This window comes from Salvia hispanica, chromosome 1 (genome assembly GCF_029641045.1).
Source record: "Salvia hispanica isolate PSC_SH4W2 chromosome 1, Shi_PSC_v1, whole genome shotgun sequence".
NCBI classification, from domain to species: Eukaryota; Viridiplantae; Streptophyta; class Magnoliopsida; order Lamiales; family Lamiaceae; genus Salvia; species Salvia hispanica.
In genome coordinates this window covers 61,589,790-61,607,616 of record NC_142692.1, presented here as the reverse complement: position 1 = coordinate 61,607,616, position 17,827 = coordinate 61,589,790, and the positions used below count along the sequence as shown (strand labels likewise).

The 17,827-nt window shown below is 34.0% G+C and overlaps 3 protein-coding genes and 1 non-coding gene across 5 annotated transcripts; 2 read left to right on the top strand and 2 right to left on the bottom strand.

Annotated features, from left to right (window-relative positions):
- Positions 1 to 1,193: 1,193 nt before the first annotated feature.
- On the top strand, positions 1,194 to 4,115 carry LOC125223568 (UDP-glucuronic acid decarboxylase 6-like). Its single transcript, XM_048126770.2, has 13 exons — positions 1,194 to 1,373; positions 1,664 to 1,764; positions 1,902 to 1,988; positions 2,143 to 2,230; positions 2,318 to 2,409; positions 2,635 to 2,699; positions 2,778 to 2,866; positions 3,008 to 3,085; positions 3,168 to 3,261; positions 3,346 to 3,412; positions 3,485 to 3,548; positions 3,637 to 3,677; positions 3,773 to 4,115. The coding sequence occupies exons 2-13, from the start codon at positions 1,678 to 1,680 to the stop codon at positions 3,953 to 3,955; spliced, it is 1,035 nt and encodes a 344-aa protein (XP_047982727.1). The 5' UTR covers positions 1,194 to 1,373; positions 1,664 to 1,677; the 3' UTR covers positions 3,956 to 4,115.
- Positions 4,116 to 4,483: 368 nt separating this feature from the next.
- On the top strand, positions 4,484 to 4,555 carry TRNAT-CGU (transfer RNA threonine (anticodon CGU)). Its single transcript has one exon. It is a non-coding gene; the product is annotated as a tRNA-Thr (tRNA).
- Positions 4,556 to 8,504: 3,949 nt separating this feature from the next.
- On the bottom strand, positions 8,505 to 10,297 carry LOC125224259 (uncharacterized). 2 transcript variants are annotated; one of them, XM_089062359.1, is made up of 3 exons: positions 10,143 to 10,297; positions 8,998 to 9,659; positions 8,505 to 8,917 (listed from the first exon to the last, which is right to left on the bottom strand). In XM_089062359.1, the coding sequence occupies exons 2-3, from the start codon at positions 9,648 to 9,650 to the stop codon at positions 8,599 to 8,601; spliced, it is 972 nt and encodes a 323-aa protein (XP_088918485.1). In that variant the 5' UTR covers positions 9,651 to 9,659; positions 10,143 to 10,297; the 3' UTR covers positions 8,505 to 8,598. The 2 variants fall into 2 exon arrangements, with proteins under 2 accessions (XP_088918485.1, XP_088918486.1); XM_089062360.1 differs by having other exon boundaries at positions 10,148 to 10,297.
- A 5,432-nt stretch (positions 10,298 to 15,729) lies between these two features.
- LOC125223659 (PLASMODESMATA CALLOSE-BINDING PROTEIN 2-like) lies at positions 15,730 to 17,488 on the bottom strand. Its single transcript, XM_048126905.2, has 4 exons — positions 17,307 to 17,488; positions 16,984 to 17,226; positions 16,857 to 16,893; positions 15,730 to 16,106 (listed from the first exon to the last, which is right to left on the bottom strand). Exons 1-4 carry the CDS (start codon positions 17,365 to 17,367, stop codon positions 15,938 to 15,940), a joined length of 510 nt encoding a protein of 169 aa, XP_047982862.1. The 5' UTR covers positions 17,368 to 17,488; the 3' UTR covers positions 15,730 to 15,937.
- Between the last annotated feature and the right edge of the window lie 339 nt (positions 17,489 to 17,827).

Below are 17,827 nucleotides of genomic sequence, written 5' to 3'. Positions count from 1 at the left end.
ATGACCTTGGAAATCAATCATCATCAGCACTAGTAATACCGAATGCATATATGCTGAGAGAGAATTGATCCTGCATTAACTAAAAATCAATTTGCTCATTAATTTTGTATGATTACAATCATTATTAAGTAGTGTATATTTAAACCAGATTGATCATTGTTGATCAAGATCAATTATGTAGTAGTTCACCCAATCACGACCAAAATCATGTGATTCCCTCTATCACCATAGCGCAAATTAAAATCATTCAAATGATCATCACTTTTCCTATGCAGTTGATGAAACAATTGAGATAATGCAATTCCTCCAAATCCATCAAATAAGACAATTTAAGATTATCAGTTATGTCCATTCTCATAACTTCAAGTGAGGAGGATCGATCACATTAATGAATCTGTCTCAACCATATATACACTTTTGTCAGTTTGAGGGAAATTGTATGCTACATACTTTACGTGAGCTCTTTATATGAGCACCATCATCGTTCAACGCACGTTTAACATTGTTTATTTTGTTTAATATATTTATTTTGATTCTAATATATTAAAAATATTATTGAAAATTTTAATTTCATTGAATTCACAAAAATCAAAGCTCAATTTGCTCATTTTCTCTGTAACTTCAAATAAATGAATAATATAATAAATTAATAATGAATTGATGAGTTGATTTACAAGCATTAATTCCCTTCAAATTAAATTTAACTATATATTGCCGAAATAAAGCTAGAGATTATAAAAAAACGCTAATTCACTATATTACCAATTTAGCACGTTTTATACTCTCACATTAAGTTTTGTTTTCAAATCTAATAAAATCTTCGCATGGATTAAAATTTTTTGTAGATCTTTAATTGAAAAAAATATTTACAAAATTTATACTATGTAAAATCAAATTTGAGAAATCTTCATATATAAATAGTTTTATCAACCAATTTAAAACTTTTGGATGCCTAAAGAACATATTATTTTATTACTTATTCTAAAATTTTAATTTCTACTAATACTCCTTTCTTTTGGTTTAGCATAATAAAAATAATAAATTTTTACCTAACAAAAACATTTCTGTAAATGCATGATATTTGGTTATAAATAAAAGATCACAAATCTATTATTTGGATTGGATATAGTGGTATTTTAAAGCGATTGGTGAATATTTGACACATGCATAATTGCATAACGTTCGCTAATCTTGAAGATTATCGTCTCCCCATCTCTTTCCCCACTGCTAATGTTAGATTTAATCGCCATTTCTTTTTCAGTATTTATTACTTTGAAGATCACAATTGCGTTGTGAATAATATTAATAATATTTGCAATTTGAGCTGGAGAATTGTTCTGCTTCCACTACTACTTTATTCAATTGATTAAGAGGTGATCGATCATCGCTTCATTTTGTTCTAATCATTTTCATTTTTAATTCTTCACAATTTATTTGAGAGAAAGATCCGAGACAATGTGAATGCGACAGATTGTATTATACGTGTGGTTTTGTTCATGTTATTGGTTTGTATTATTTCCGTAGAAATTGATTACTTGAATATTTGACGTTTTGTCTTTTAGTTTTGTTTTGTGATCTCCTTTTGAAACAATGACGATTGAATCATTGTTTATGCGGTTGCTATGGAATTTGGATGTTTATCTTATGTAGTTTTTGAATTCAGAACTTATCCTAGAAATGGCTAAGGACGCATCAAATGGTGGCCGTGTGTCGACCAAGCCACCTCCCGAGCCTTCACCATTGCGAAGAGCAAAATTCTTTCAGGTACGATATTCATTCCCTCACTCGAAGATCGAGTTCCATGTGCTCAATTTGTATGACTTTATAATAACTATCTTAGATCATGGATTATGGATGTATAATGTGACCATACATCTTGGACTAACTAACCAACCTGACAGGCAAACATGAGAATTCTGGTTACGGGCGGGGCTGGATTCATTGGCTCTCACTTAGTTGATAAACTCATGCAAAACGAAAAGAACGAGGTAGGACATAACAACGTCTTTTTAGACTGGCTTGATGCAAAATGCAAGCTATGTTTGTTTCTCAATCAGTATCACAAATGATAATATGAAATTGAGCAAGCTATGTTTGTTTCTCAATCAGTATCACAAATGATAATATGAAATTGTTGCTCAGGTGATTGTTGTGGATAACTACTTCACTGGTTCAAAGGATAACTTGAGGCAATGGATTGGCCATCCAAGATTTGAGCTTATTCGACACGGTGAGCATTCTGTTTAACTGTCACTCCCTTATGATGCAATGTATGTGTCTCACATGGTTTCTACTTATCAATTCTTTTTGTCTGCAGATGTGACAGAGCCTTTGTTCGTTGAAGTTGACCGGATCTACCATCTCGCTTGTCCTGCTTCACCAATCTTTTACAAATACAATCCGGTGAAGGTCAGTCAGTTGTCATGGCTCTCTCCCTCTCTACTCATGTGCATATAAAGCTCACGTCTTCGCCTAAGGAAATATGTTGCAAGTTGATGAAAACATTTATTTTTCTACGTTGTCTAGAATAAGTATATGGACACAGTGTCTTCATCAGTTGCATCTGTGAATCAACGACTAGTCATTTCATTTTTATTTTCTGATATTCATTGTCCCTGCCATAATACTTGACAGACAATAAAGACGAATGTAATAGGCACACTGAACATGTTGGGACTTGCCAGGCGAGTAGGAGCTAGGTACGTCTGCTCATTTTCGATTCTCTTCCGATTTTTGTTCATTTTGGATGTTCTGACAATTTTGTAAGTACCTCTTAGGATTTTACTTACATCAACCTCGGAGGTCTATGGTGATCCGCTCGTGCATCCTCAGACAGAGGATTACTGGGGCAACGTGAACCCTATAGGTAATACCTTGCTATACTATACTATCTTGGTAGAGAAACATGTATGGTTTTAGTCCTAAAATTCTGCAGTTGCATACACTTTCAAACGAATCATTTGATAAATTCATAGTAATTATTCGAAATTTTTGGTTTCAATTGCAGGAGTGAGGAGTTGTTATGATGAGGGGAAAAGAGTAGCAGAGACGTTGATGTACGATTATCACAGGCTGCACGGAGTTGGTAATATCTTTCCCAACACCGGACATTTGAGTATAACAATTTCATATTGGAGTTCCCTAAGCATTATGAAATGGTTCAACAGAGATAAGAATTGCAAGGATCTTCAACACTTATGGACCCCGGATGAATCTTGATGATGGTCGTGTTGTCAGCAACTTCTTAGCTCAAGCTATACGGTAGATGCTTTTTATCCAGTCTTCCATATTAGATTCCACTTCGATGCTTCATTTCACTTTGTTTTACACTACTACTACTTGCAGCGACGAGCCTTTGACTGTTCAGCTTCCCGGAACACAAACAAGGAGTTTCTGCTATGTTTCTGACATGGTGCGCTTTCATTCATCTTGTCTGTTTAATCTCTTTTCTTGATTGAAAACTTTGCTTCTTTTGCCAAAAAAGATTGATGGCCTTACGCGATTAATGGAAGGAGATCATATAGGGCCAATCAACATTGGCAATCCAGGTCAATCATCCGTGTTTCTTCCATTTCTTATAATTTCCATCTCGTATCCTGGCTCGCGAATATCTAACTCGTTAAGATTTATTATCAGGTGAGTTCACAATGCTCGAGCTTGCACAGACTGTGAAGGAGGTAAATCTCTTCATTTCTGCATTACTCGTATTTTTACGTATACATTTGGATGATTTCCTCACAAACTCTACGCGGGTGCTATCTGTTTAATGTAGATGATCAACCCGAATGTGAAGATCACGACAGTTGAGAACACCCCGGATGATCCTCGCCAAAGAAAACCGGACATAACGAAGGCGAAGGAGCTGCTAGGGTGGGAGCCTAAGATCAAGCTCAACGGTGGCATCCCTCTTATGGAGGAGGATTTTCGAAAGAGGCTTGGTATTTCGAGGAAATGAAGTCGTTTTAGCTAGTGATGTTTACGTTCGAATCCATATTTTCGAATGTTGTAGCGCCTGAAATCATGACTCTTGAGGTTATTTAGCTGGTTTAGGCATTCTAGTCTATTGATCAATGTATTTAATTGGATCCAGTTTTTTGGTATCAATAAAGTTTTAAGGTTTTTTTCCTCTTGTTAAACGACTTTTTGAGTAGTTTGAAATCAATAGCGATGAAATTTATTAAATGTTGTGGTTGGTGCTTATTTTGAGTATTATAGAGAAAATTTCAGTGGTACAACTATGGGGTTTGGATTTGGGAGGTTAGATTTGATAAGAATCTTAAATAAAAGAATTTATAGCTAGTTTTGTTATACTCTTGTTTGCTCCGACAAAATTCAATAAAAGAAAGCTGAAACATAAATTTCAAAGCTTCAATAATTCGAGTTGTGCAAGCATATCTATCGTCAAGCAACGATCGAGTGACTATACATAGCTTTCGTCTTTGTCAATGGTCATATTAAATAATAATCTACCAGTAAATCAGTTGCCTCCGTAGCATAGTGGTATTGCGTTCGCTTCGTAAGCGAAAGGTCGCGAGTTCGATCCTCGCCGGGGGCTATTCTCTGTGGCTTGTTTTTTGTTAATTATTGTTTTAGTTATAGGATACAAATTTATTGAGGTATGTTACGGAGTGCGGCAAGCGATGTGGCATCGATAGCGGGCAATGTTTTAAAAATCGGACCGGCCGGCGAACCGGCGTCGTTACTGGTTCACTGGTTCAACCGGTTCACTGGTCGAACCATTGATTGAACCGGAATATATAATAAACACATATATTAAATATTTCGAAGAAATTTAATATTTTTATGTATTAAAATAGATGATGTTTATTAATTTAAGAAAATTTATTTCGTAAAATAATATTATAATTAAATACGAATTAGGTATTAAGTTTAGATAAAAATATTCATTGATGTCAATAGCTAGGGTATATAAATTAAGTATGTAATATAAAAAATTTATTTATAGTAAATAATGAATCTTATATGGTACTCCCTCCGTCCCATAAAAGTTGAGACAAAACTTTTGGACACAGAGATTAAGAATTTATATTAAATAAATAGGAGAGATGAAAAAAGTAGGAAAGATAAGGGAGAGTATAGTAAATGATGGAATAAAGTAAGACCGATTAGATGTTTTGTCTTTTGTTAAAAAAAGAAATGACTCAACTTTGTTGGGACGGACTAAAAAGAAATACAACTCAACTTTTATGGGACGGAGGGAGTACTAATAATAATATAGATGGTAAGTAGAGCATCATTAAAATATAGAGGATGATAATTATTTATATTATAATTAACAATTATATTAAAGAATATAAAATTAAAATGAATTATTAGTTTTTGTAGATAAAAATTTAATGGTTAATGTATAAAAATATTTGATGTTCAAATTGTTCAATGAGCTCATGTGGTGGAGTGGTAGAAGTCTTCTTATGTAGAAGAGAGGTCATGAGTTCAACTCCTACCAACAACAAATTTTTAAAAATTTTAAACAAAACAATACTAAACCGGTTTCCGGTTCACGGTCCAACCGATCCGGCCGGCCGGTTCTGCCGGTTCACAGCGGTTCACAGCGGTTCAATGCATTGGTGGTTTAAAGGAGTGAACTGGACCGGACTACCTACCGGTTCGCGGTCCGACCGGTCGAACCGGCCGGTCCAGTCCGGTTTTTAAAACATTGATAGCGGGTGTGTTCGCATGATAACACACCACGACACATTTTATTTTTTATTAAAAATATTATCTTTTTTGTTGTATTTTTTAATTCAGATTTTCATCTATGAATACGACACCATGCAGTATGAGATAATCACAATTCATTTTCCTTTATAACTTATCTTTAAAATACTATCTCTGATATTCCATAGATCCCCACGGAGAAGATGACACTTTTGGCGTCGAGGATGTCTTTGTTGAGCGATTGCTTTTTGCAGCTTACCTTGTGGTGGAAAGACGAATGCATCAAAGGCATGTTGTGTAAACGCCTTGACGACCTATATTATACATACTACGAGACCATGAAGAAGTTGTTACATGCCAGTTTTAAGACTATTTTTTTCTAAGAGTGAACTACATAAATAGTACCTGATTTTTCACTTTCGCAGTACCTGATCTTTATTTTATATCATTTTCGGTATCCCATGACAAAAATAACCCAGATACCAAACATGTGATTTTTTTTGTTATGGAGGATATTTTTGGAAATTTCAATTAAATAGAACCAAATATGTGATTCCTTTGTCTTCATTTCTTATTTTTTCTTCTTCTTTAATTTGTTCTTCTTTCTTTTTTCTTCATTTTATTCTTTCTTTTTAGTTTTTTATCTTCCTTTGTTATTTCTTTTTTCTCCTTAGTTTATGTTTCCTCTTTTTTCTTTTCTCTTCTTTTTCTTCTTTCTTTTTAGTGACATATATCTAATTGCATTCATAATATAAATCAATAACAAAATACCTAATTAAATTAATTATTTAAAGTAATTAAATCAATTGAATATATTTAATGAAATTATTTATACTCATTTTAGGGTTGAAACACCTAACTAAAAATATTCAACTCTTTATCATTATGAATACAATTCACAATTTTAAATTTTGATTAAGACTATATTGATTAGTTATTAATTTTAATATAAAATAATAATTATTCACTCCGTCCTCCAAAGTTTGTCATATTTTACATTTTTCGTCCGTCCCACAAAGTTAGTTCCACTTGAAATCTTATAAAAAATAAACATTAAATACACCATCAATCTCCTTAATATGGGACCCTTATTCCACTATGCACCTTCATTTTGTATAAAGACAAACAATTTCTTAAAACCCGCGCCGGATCAAATCGGGACAAACTTGGAAGACGGAGGGAGTAGTATTATTTATTACTCCCTCCGTCCACCAAAATTTGTCCCATTTTTCCATTTCCGTCCGTCCCCCAAAATTTGTCCCATTTCACTTCTACCATTTTTGGTAGTGGACCCCATATTCCACTAACTCATTCCTACTCACATTTTATTATAAAACTAATATATAAAAGTAGGACCCACAATCCACTAACTTTTTCAACTCACTTTCCATTACATTTCTTAAAACCCGTGCCCGGTCAAACCGGGACGAATTTTCATGGACGGAGGGAGTAATTACTAGTACTCGATGTTACTATTATAATAATATTATTATTATAATAATTAAATATAATTCTATCTATAATTATGATTAAGTATATTTAAATGATATTAATGAATAAATTAATTATTAATTTATAATATCAAAAAATAATATTAAACATTGATTAATAATAATAGTATAAAGAGTGAGGAGAATGAGAGAAAATATTATAATATCACTTTTGGTATTAGTTTTGTCAATGTGCAAAATATCCTTTATGACATAAATGGAAAAATGAATTTATTTAGAGGGTATTTTGGAATGAAAATTGCATCAGATACCAAAAATGTGATTTATAGGTACCAAAAACGATATAAAATAAAGATCAGGTACCGTATACGTGCGAAAGTGAAAGATCAGATACCATTTACGTAGTTCACTTTTTTCCTAAATTATTATTCCTACTATATGGAGTAAAAAAATACTTAAAACTTTTCAATTGCGTACATTATAAATTTTTTATAAATCTTTTTCTACATATACAATATTTATACACTATGAATTATTCTTTTGTAGTAGTAATAATTTAGATCTACTCTCACCAGTGGCACAAATTAAAAGATAATTTAACTAGTTCAGGTTGCAGTGGCACAAATTAAAAGATAATTTAACTAGTTCAGGTTGCAGATATTCAGTTTCTGCAAAATAACACTCTTGCTAGTGAATAATTCTACAATGGTACAAATTAAAAAGCAACTATCAAATATTTTCTCGTTATCAATGAATAGTTAAAAATTACTATCTACACACTTACAGTATCATTATTTCGACATCGTGTAGAGGTTAATAACATTAGAACTTCTACTTTTGATCAACTTCGTCTTGGATTCTCAGCGTAATATGTCTAGTTCTATTGATGATAGTAACTATACTATCGCAAGACATTTTACTCTGAGAATCCAAGACAAAATTTCTTAAATTCATCAACAATGTTTCTCAAGAAATCAAAACATAAGTTAAACTTGTAAAGTAAAGAAATTTAACAAATAAAAGTCCTATTTTATAAATTGAGTATATATCACACAGTATCAAATATAGAATTTCGTGACAACTACTTTCAACTTATTTAAAACTATTTTCCATGACTAAAACCCAACATTAAGAGCATCATCAGAAAGCTACCATCGAGAGCTTTCCAACTAAATCTTTAGATTTTTTTTATGGGGAGAACTGATATTTTTACAAGTGATTAAACTTGTTTTTACCACACCAAAAATCAAATTCGAAAATATTGCTAATTAATCAATACTCCCTGTGTTCATGGCTGGCGATATTTAATGGTGGATAGGATATCCCAAAATTGTAATATGAGATATTTAATGAGTAACATTTAAAATTTATAACTGAAAATAAAAATCACTAAATTACCTCAGAAACTTCCATAATTGTTAGGCCCCAAGCCACAATGTGGTGAGTAACAAATTCTTCAAACAATCAATTAAACTTTATGTTTGCTAGAACTGCCTGTGTTCCTATCCATGAACCTGATGCTACGTTTCCAACCGTAGCAGCAGCAAGAAGTCGAGCACCAATGATGCAAGTTAGTGCAGCAGGTAGGGCAGCTTATGCAAGAATTGGAACAGCAGCTAGGGCAGCTTATGCAAGAACTGGAACACCAGTTAGGCCAGCTTATGCAAGAACTGGAACAGCTTGGCCAACGAAACCAAGAGCCGCAGCTGCAGTTTGGCCACTTGCAGCAGCTACACATCCTAGCACACCACAAGCATTGGCACATTGGACATCTTGACTCACTCGTCCTGTGCCATGTACAGACAAACTCATACAACTCATACATATCTCAGAAAGGAGATAACGAATCAAGAACAAGGGCACTCACGAGGTAGAAACACAAGACTCGTTGTCACTATCATCGTGGGATTGGAGAGTATTAGACCTCGATAGATTTTGGTCTGTTGGGACACTTGAGGAAGCCTCGGGAGGGTCTTTCGGTTTTTCAGCAGCATACTTGGCGTCTTCTTTCACAGCCCTTCGCGCTTCCTCTAAAGCTTTTGCTGCTGCTGCAGCAGAGGAAGTGTATGATGAGTCTACAGACTCCCCTGACTTGGGAGATACTCGACGAGGAAGATATGCTTCGGATAAAGATAGCTCCCCTATGTCTCCACTTGTACTCAGCGAATGCTCCTTGGAGAAACTGCCACTCTCCATGTGGATGCTGAACAAAGAATCCCCCGAGTCAACACTCCACCGGCTTGGACTATCCGGATCTGAGGTTTTAGGCCTCTCCATCACTTGGATGGCAGGGGATTCAGTCAGCACGACATCTGATCGCTGACTGAATGATCCCGGAGAATCAGTGATGGAGGAGTTATCCAAACTGGACGAGGAAGAGTCTGAGATTTTTGCAGGGCTTCTTCCATTTTCTTCTTGCTTGCCTTCACAGATGCTGATTCTTTCAGAATTCACAATTGGAAAAGGCGATGTAGGCTCCTCATTCCGGTTATCTAATTGCCTCCCATTTTCACCGGCCATACTCCATAACTGATATCAAGGTTTAAAAAACACCAAATATCATGTTTTGGAGTTTCAAATAGTCCACCAAATATAATGGATTTAAAGCATTGAACAACGATTTCGAGCCCACCGCACAGCTAAAGTAGTGGTAAAAGTTCTTAATGTTAATGATAAGTAAGAAAAGCAGCATTGCTTAAACATGAATTCAACAATAGACTTGATCTTCGATCTCAATCGAAATTACTCTCCTCAGCACAAAAGCTCCATAGATATATCGAAATTTCCTGCAGTGAAATTCAAAATAGCTAGAATCCTACAATGAATTAATTAAGTTTGTGATTACTTTTCACAGAATCCTCAATCGACATTAATGGGCAACAACAGACCAGCATAAGCCAAAACCATGAAGCAGGATGGACATATTCAAATAGAGAGATGAAAGCAACATGGAAAGGGCAGATTTTTTGATGGAATGAATCGCAAAAGCATATCTAATCCATGGATTTGTACCTTACGTTTCAAGGAAATCCTCGGTTAATGATTGATTTGGAAGCAAAGAAACGTGGAAAACACCGAGGATGGAGAAACAGAGTTAGGGTTTCTGGGGGAATTGAATTGAGGCGAAAATGAAAATGAAAATGAAAACGGAAGGGAAGGCGAGGCGAGGCATTCGGATTGTGAATTTCTTTTTTGTTTATACCTACCAACTTCTTTGGCGCCATATTACCTCGTGACAGGCACGTGGACGAGAGATTAACTTTTTACATAGTTTGTTACTACCTCCGTCCCAGAAAATATGTCACACTTTCCTTTTTTGTTTATCCCACCATAAAAGATGTCATATTTCACCTTTTGGAAAAAGTTCTCTCTCACATGAATATAAAAGTTATATATTCTCTCTTCATTTAACACATAAAACAAAACCTCTTAAAATCTCGTACCGTCCCACAAGTGTGACATCTTTTGTGGGATGGAGGGAGTACCTTTTTAACTTGTACAGCAGCAGCATTATTCTATATAGAGTTAGCACTGATTTTTATGGTTGTGATCAATTGAGATTTTTTATGCTAATTGATAAATGAGATGCAATATTAGCCACTCATTTTTATTAAATGAGTGGTCCAGATTTTGCCACATAAAAAATAATTTTAGATTAATTTATTATGAAAGGGCAGAATGGTAATTTGATTTCAGAATCTGCCTCCAGAAGCCACAACGAAGCCGAGAAATGCCGCTCAGCTCTCCACTCTTGCAAACTCATCCCCAAATCCGAAAAGGTACTTTCAAAATCAAATCAAAATCAGAATCTAAATCTCACTGAATCGATCAATTTCGATCAATGTAGATGGACAAGGTCAACCCGACCTTCTTCCCACACGCTGAGCACATGTTCGCCGTCGACATCACCGCCAGCGCGGCCTGGATCAGAGTCTTCTCAGGGAGGGAGATCAAAACAGCTGGCATCGCTGTGTGATGCGCCAGAGAGAAGGAGGATCCGACGCCGGTCAAAGGGGCGGGGAAGACGGAGGTGGAATAGGCGGAATTTGGATCAAATTTTCGACAAATTTCGCTCCAGAAGCTCGTTGTCGCCTCAATCTTCAACAAATTTCGCTCCGCACCGCTCTCCGCCGCCGGAACCGCGGCTAATGGCCGCTGCCTCCGCTGCGCCTCTGTGGCGGTGGTCGATCAGTCCACTCGAGAGCTCTGCCGCCTCGTCAAGGACGAGAAATTCGATCTCGCCGATGGATTGTTGGTCCTGTAGTCCGCGCTCGAGGATTCATCCAATCCGCAATTCGCTGCAGTCTTTACTAATAAAGCGATTGGTTTGCTCACTAGACTTGGTTTTGAGCGGAATCCGTTGTCCTTTCAGTTTTTCTCATCGGAGAATCACCAATTCGTCAAGGTGTGGCTGTTATTTTTTGAATTTGAAACTATTTGAAGTTTTGAAAGTTGAGCTATGTCTTTTCCCCCAATAAATTTCTGGATTAAATTGTATGTGAAATGATAAAAATGAATTAGTAATGTACGTTGGCTGCTTGCTATTCAGCAATTTTAGAGAATGTTTGTATAGGCAAAATCTCAATAGGTTGAATTGTTTTAGTTTAGTTTATGATTCATGCAATTTGATGGAGAAATACATATTATTGACATTTTGCTATAAGTTGTTGACATTCGATATTTTAACTATTGATATGTGAATTATAAGTGTTATTTATTAGTTGTTGAGATTTTAATACGAGTTGTTGACATTCGATATTCTCGCTATTGATATGTGAATTATAAGTATTATTTGTTAGTTGTTGACATTTTAATACGAGTTGTTGACATTCGATATTCTCGCTATTGATATGTGTTATTTTTAGTTGTTGACATTTGATATTCTCGCTATTGATATGTGAATTATAAGTGTTATTTGTTAGTTGTTGACATTTTAATACGAGTTGTTGACATTCGATATTCTGGCTATTGATATGTGAATTATAAGTGTTATTTGTTAGTTGTTGACATTTTAATACGAGTTGTTGACATTCGATATTCTGGCTATTAATTTGTGAATTATAAGTGTTATTATTTAGTTGTTGACATTTTAATACGAGTTGTTGACATTCGATATTCGCGCTATTGATATGTGAATTATAAGTGTTATTTGTTAGTTGTTGACATTTTAATACGAGTTGTTGACATTCGATATTCTGACTATTGATATGTGAATTATAAGTGTTATTTTTTAGTTGTTGACATTTTAATACGAGTTGTTGACATTCGATATTCTGCTTATTGATATGTGAGTTATAAGTGTTATTTTTAGTTGTTGACATTTTAATACGAGTTGTTGACATTTGATATTCTCGGTATTGATATGTGAATTATAAATGTTATTTTTTAGTTGTTGACATTTTAATACGAGCTGTTGACATTTGATATTCTGGCTATTGAAATGAAATGACGATAATACCCTCTAGTTGACATAATCTACTTGCAATTGATATTTTGAAATGAGTGGCTGATATTGCATCTCATTTCTTAATTAAGCTAAAAAATCTCAATCTAACAAGAACCTATATATATAGACTCTTCTATCATAAAAAATAATTTTATAAGTGAATTATAAATAAATTAGTAAAATATGAGAGGAAGATAAAAAGGATAAAATAGAAGATAGAAAATGGATCAAGAATGAGAGGTAGACTATTCATTTTGTTTTATTAGACTTTTTTTTGTGTATATGAAGACAAAGACATGAGAACTTGGCGCCTACTCAGATGGTTCGACTCCATGTCCCTGTCATGACCTCCATTTGGTCGAGTGAATGTGTGGTATCATCTAAGAAAACATATCCACAACAATAAAAAGACTATCATTCTCCATGTGAGAGGTGAACAATTCTAGCACAAAATTTATTGACACATCAACCAATGGGTATAAACCAAAATTCTTAGACTTCGACTTAGGTTGCTCAATGCGCACAACTTCTCAACTTACTTTTTCATATTAAACTAATAAAATGCTCACATAAGATTTCATACATCTTAACAACCCCAAAATGGCATATCAAGCCACCAGGATGTGGCACTATAACAAGCAATTCCTTCGAGGCACATACATGCTTTCATGTGATTTTGTTTATAGCTCTACAACCATGCATATGCGCTGAGAAATATATCTTTTTATAGAAATTTATGAACTACACTTTTGGCAAGAAGTTCCTCGACTTGCCTTTGAAGTTCCCGAGTCTTTTTCGGGTTGGATTGTATGCGGCTCAATTTAGAAGTGACTACCCTATACGAAATCAATTTTGTGCTCTATGCCTCGGAATTGCGTTAATTCACTTTGTAACTCTTCTGGAAATACTTCCTAAAACAAAAAGAGCATAATTTTAGAAGTGACTCAATTGCGTTAATTCACTTCGTAACTCTTCTGGAAATACTTCCTAAAATAAAGAGCACGAAATGTGGCTCAATTTAGAAGTGAGTAACCCTATAGAAATCAATGCTCTATGCCTCGGAATTGCGTTAATTCACTTCGTAACTCTTCTGGAAATACTTCTTAAAATAAAAAAAAAGCACAATTTTAAGGGTCAAACTAAAATGGAAATAGTTCTTATTTTTAAGGGACGAAAGAAATATGGATTTTGAGTGTAAAAATGAGAGTTCAGTATTAGGAGTTGTAAATTTTAATTTTGTAAAAGAAAATATAATCAAATTCAAATTTATCTTTTGAGATAAATAATCAGCTACAAAATTAGCATTAGTCAACTAAAGATTTTTGGAACCACAAGGAACATGAGATATTAGTTATTTAGTGCCCACTCAAGGGCGGGGCGAGTGCTCCTTGTCGCCCATTGCGTGATTGTGGGTGAGAAATGTATTGTCTCTGTTCAATAGAGAGGAGTTTAAGACATGGGCAGAGCCACCTAACTCAAGATAGGGAAATGCCCCTCCTCAATTATCTTAACCTACACTATTTAATTGTTCAATTTTGCAAAATTTTCTTATATTTGGAAATTACTAAATTCTCAAATTTTTCTTATATATAATTTGGTCCCTATTATTATTATATGAATGTTGAATGAAAAAATAAAGTAAGTTTTAGTTTTAGGTAGAATTTGTAGGATTTGTAGTTTTTACTTATTAATTTTAATAAAGTGATTTGTTATTTATATTGTTATAAATTTAATTTTATAATTATTTGAAGTTAATAAGTAGTATTCCCTCCGTTCCGCCATAAGTGAACCACTTCTTTTGGCACATAATTTAATAAATTGATATTTAAAGAGTTAAAATGAAGAAAGTAAAGGAGTGGAAAGAAAAAAGTAAGTTGGAAAATAAAGTAAAAGAGATGATTTTTTATTTAAAAGGGAATTGGCTCATTTATGGTGGGACGGAGGGAGCAATATTTTATGATTTTAATTGGAAACGTAAGGGTAGAGGAATAACACAATGTAGGAAATAGGGGGATAATATGAGTTACTCCATCTGTTTCATAGTAATAGAGTCATTTTGTCATTTTGGTACGTTCCATAGTAATAGTCATTTTTCTTTTTAATAAAAGTCAACACATTTTTCCACACCTACTTTACTCCCTAGTACTTTTTGCTCTCTTCATCTCTCTATCTTTTCCATTTTCCACTTTATTCTTCCTTTACTTACAAATTTTCTTAATCTCCGTGCTGAAAAGGAACGCCTTCATTACTATGGAACGGAGGGAGTATGATATATGGTGCAGAAAAACAAAAAAGAAATATTGATATGGAGATGAAGAGCATGACTTGTGGGATAGGAAAAGGCATCCATTGCCTATGCTTTTAACTTTTAAGGATGTCGTTCTTGATAAATTATGTATGACAAAGTGGGTAGCATCTTATCTTGAGACGAGTCACTATTCAAATCCATACTATTTATCTATCACACCTGATACTTACCAAAATAAGTAATTTTCCTTCAAGAAACGGGAAAAAGCATTTAATTTACGGTACAACTACAGTTGCTTATGCCTTTAAAATTTACTTACATTGCAAATATCCATATATAAAGAAAACATGTGGTTGGTTGGTTTGTTGAAATGTCTCATCCATCACCATACCAGAAAACCCCTCTACAGCTCTACCAAATGACCTTAAACTAACAAGAACAATAAAATATTTATAAGATATATACAATCAATAATACTCTTACGTAGTGTGCATAATTGCAGGATGATAACCGATTTTTTTCAATAGAAGTATAGTACATTTGATTTATGTAGCAGTAGTACACCCTTCATCCCAACTAAAATGACATACGAACACTTTTCTTTTTCGTTTGTTCTAATTAAGATGTCACATTTCTATTTTTGAAAACTTTTATCTCTCCAATTAATTCACTAAACCATTATTTTCTCTCTACGATTAAATAATCCAACTCTCTTTATCTCTCCATTTACTAATATTTATACACACATTAACTAACAACTATTAATATCTCATACCAACTAAGAAATGTGACATATTAACCGGAACGGAGGGGTATATGATTTGGGGGTAAAATTTGCAGAATTTATCGAGAGCAAAATCGGAAAAACAACAAAAACTTGTAGGAGTATCTTAAAAATATGTAAATTTTCCCAAAAGAAAAAAAAGTAAATTTCAATAAATTTTCAGCCTCCCTATCCAGATGTACATTGTACATACAAAATTTCTGAAAATAGGAGACCATAAAAGGGAATCAAATTCCCTACTTTTTTTACCCTTTCACTATAAAGTAGTACAAACTAATAAAGAAAATAAAAGAAACAAGAAAGGGCCCCAAATTCTAAATTTAATCTGCTTAGAGAGATACTCCTATTAGGGTAAGAAGGGACACAACGATCATTGATGAACTACTGAGTCTCACACTAGCACTATGGCCGGTGTCGCCCGAACCGGTACTTCCTATTGGGGCGCCGGGGAAAGTGATGTTGCCACCACCAGTGGTCGGAGTCGCAGTGCCGCCGGTGCTGCACAGTTGTGAACAAAATGAGTGAATATTATTATTAGATGATATGCGTGAGTTGGTCCAGCGGTGAGGTGGTAATATCTAAAATCAATGATATTGAATTCAAGGCCATCTGGACATTATTGTTAATTTGCCTATAATAAAATGTGCATAACCACACCTAATTGAATATAATAAACATTATTGTCATTTGCCAATAATAAAATGTGCATAACCACACCTAATTGAATGGAGTATACTAAAGGAATCTATAGATGATGTTCTGCTGAGGATGGTACAATATTAGTACAAGACAGCTCATATATATCCAATTTACTCTTTATTCTATGGATTATATTCTTCAACATCAGAGACAGCTCATAAAATAAAATTAATTCTTTACACATTTTTCACTTGTCTGTGTGCTGATTTCATCTCCCCATAAAGCATCTTTTTTCTACTCTAAAAAATGAAAAACCTACTCCTATTTTCTTAATTTGAGTAGAAGCTTCTATACTGTTCTGGTAGAACAATTACACATTCATATTTTCATTTACACAATCATGGCAAACAGTAAATCCATTTAATGTATGAGTAGTTAAGTGAATGATGACATTTATAGGTACAAAATTAAAATGTTGTTTTTCTTTGTAAAAAATCATTAAATATTCTTTTCCTAATTCAACAATTAAAGCTTGAGCAGACATTCAAAACTGAAACAACAAATTCTGTAAAAACTGGTTTCTTAAAAGGAAAAAAGTGAAGTTCAAACCTTGGGCTTGCCTGGTAAACACATGCAGAGGGCACACCTACAAACATTAGAAATTAAAAAAAAAATAAAATGAAATACCCAAAAGAAAAAAAAAAAAAAAAGAAGTGAGAATTGAAAAGTTTGTTACCTGTGGGGCCAGTTTGGGAAAGAGTAGCACTCCCTTGAAAATCACAGGTTGCACCAAGCTGAGATCTCCTCTGAAAATAGCTGTTAACTGCATAACTGCAGTGATCTTTGACAGTGTTAGGATTGTAACAAGCTCCATTTTGAAGGATTGCTGAGCAATCCGCTCCGTTTCCGCATGAGTAATCAATGTTTTTCTGCAGCACGGTGTCGCTCACCCCTGCCTTGCACAGGCAGTAGGCCGCATCTGCAACAGAGAGAGTCAATTATCATCTTCATCATCCAAAAAAAGTTGAAGATGAATGAGAATTTAATTAGTTTTTACACCTGAAGGGGCAGCCACCACTAAGTTTAACAAAATCACAAAGCTCAACATGAAATCAGCCATGATTATGACTCCAACAAAGTGAAAAGAGATGTAAGAAAAGGAATATAGGTCAAGAATCTTGATTTTTGGTTGATTCTTGAACCAAATAGAAGACAGGGGCAGAAAGAGATGTCATGTAATGGTATTGTATTGTACACACATATATATATATACTAATTCCGTACATAAAAATAGTCTAGCGGGTAGATAACACCAATTTTAATAGTATAAGATTAATAAAGTAATAAAGATAAAGCAAAAACATGGTTGAAGTAATGAGGAAAAAATTTGCTACTATTACAAATAAATAGAGATTAATTTTATTAAAGAAATAGAGTTTTTTTTTTTTTTTTTAATGAAACAGTATATATGTGTGAATTTGGAGTCAGCATCTTATGTACTCCCTCCGTCCCAATAAATATGAAATATTTGGTTTCCGGCACAAGATTTTATGCAAGTGTTATTTTGTGAGTTAATGAAG

Bases quoted from the DNA above. Each gene is read 5' to 3' on its own strand.
- LOC125223568 (XM_048126770.2), top strand. From the start codon at position 1,678: ATGGCTAAGGACGCATCAAATGGTGGCCGTGTGTCGACCAAGCCACCT. The intron at 2,700-2,777 runs GTACGTCTGCTC...AGTACCTCTTAG, and splicing joins GCCAGGCGAGTAGGAGCTAG to GATTTTACTTACATCAACCT. The intron at 2,867-3,007 runs GTAATACCTTGC...TTTCAATTGCAG, and splicing joins GGGCAACGTGAACCCTATAG to GAGTGAGGAGTTGTTATGAT.
- LOC125224259 (XM_089062359.1), bottom strand. From the start codon at position 9,650: ATGGCCGGTGAAAATGGGAGGCAATTAGATAACCGGAATGAGGAGCCT. The intron at 8,918-8,997 runs GTGAGTGCCCTT...TACATGGCACAG, and splicing joins GAGTCTTGTGTTTCTACCTC to GACGAGTGAGTCAAGATGTC.
- LOC125223659 (XM_048126905.2), bottom strand. From the start codon at position 17,367: ATGGCTGATTTCATGTTGAGCTTTGTGATTTTGTTAAACTTAGTGGTG. The intron at 17,227-17,306 runs GTGTAAAAACTA...TCTCTGTTGCAG, and splicing joins AGTGGTGGCTGCCCCTTCAG to ATGCGGCCTACTGCCTGTGC. The intron at 16,894-16,983 runs GTAACAAACTTT...TAATGTTTGTAG, and splicing joins TTCCCAAACTGGCCCCACAG to GTGTGCCCTCTGCATGTGTT.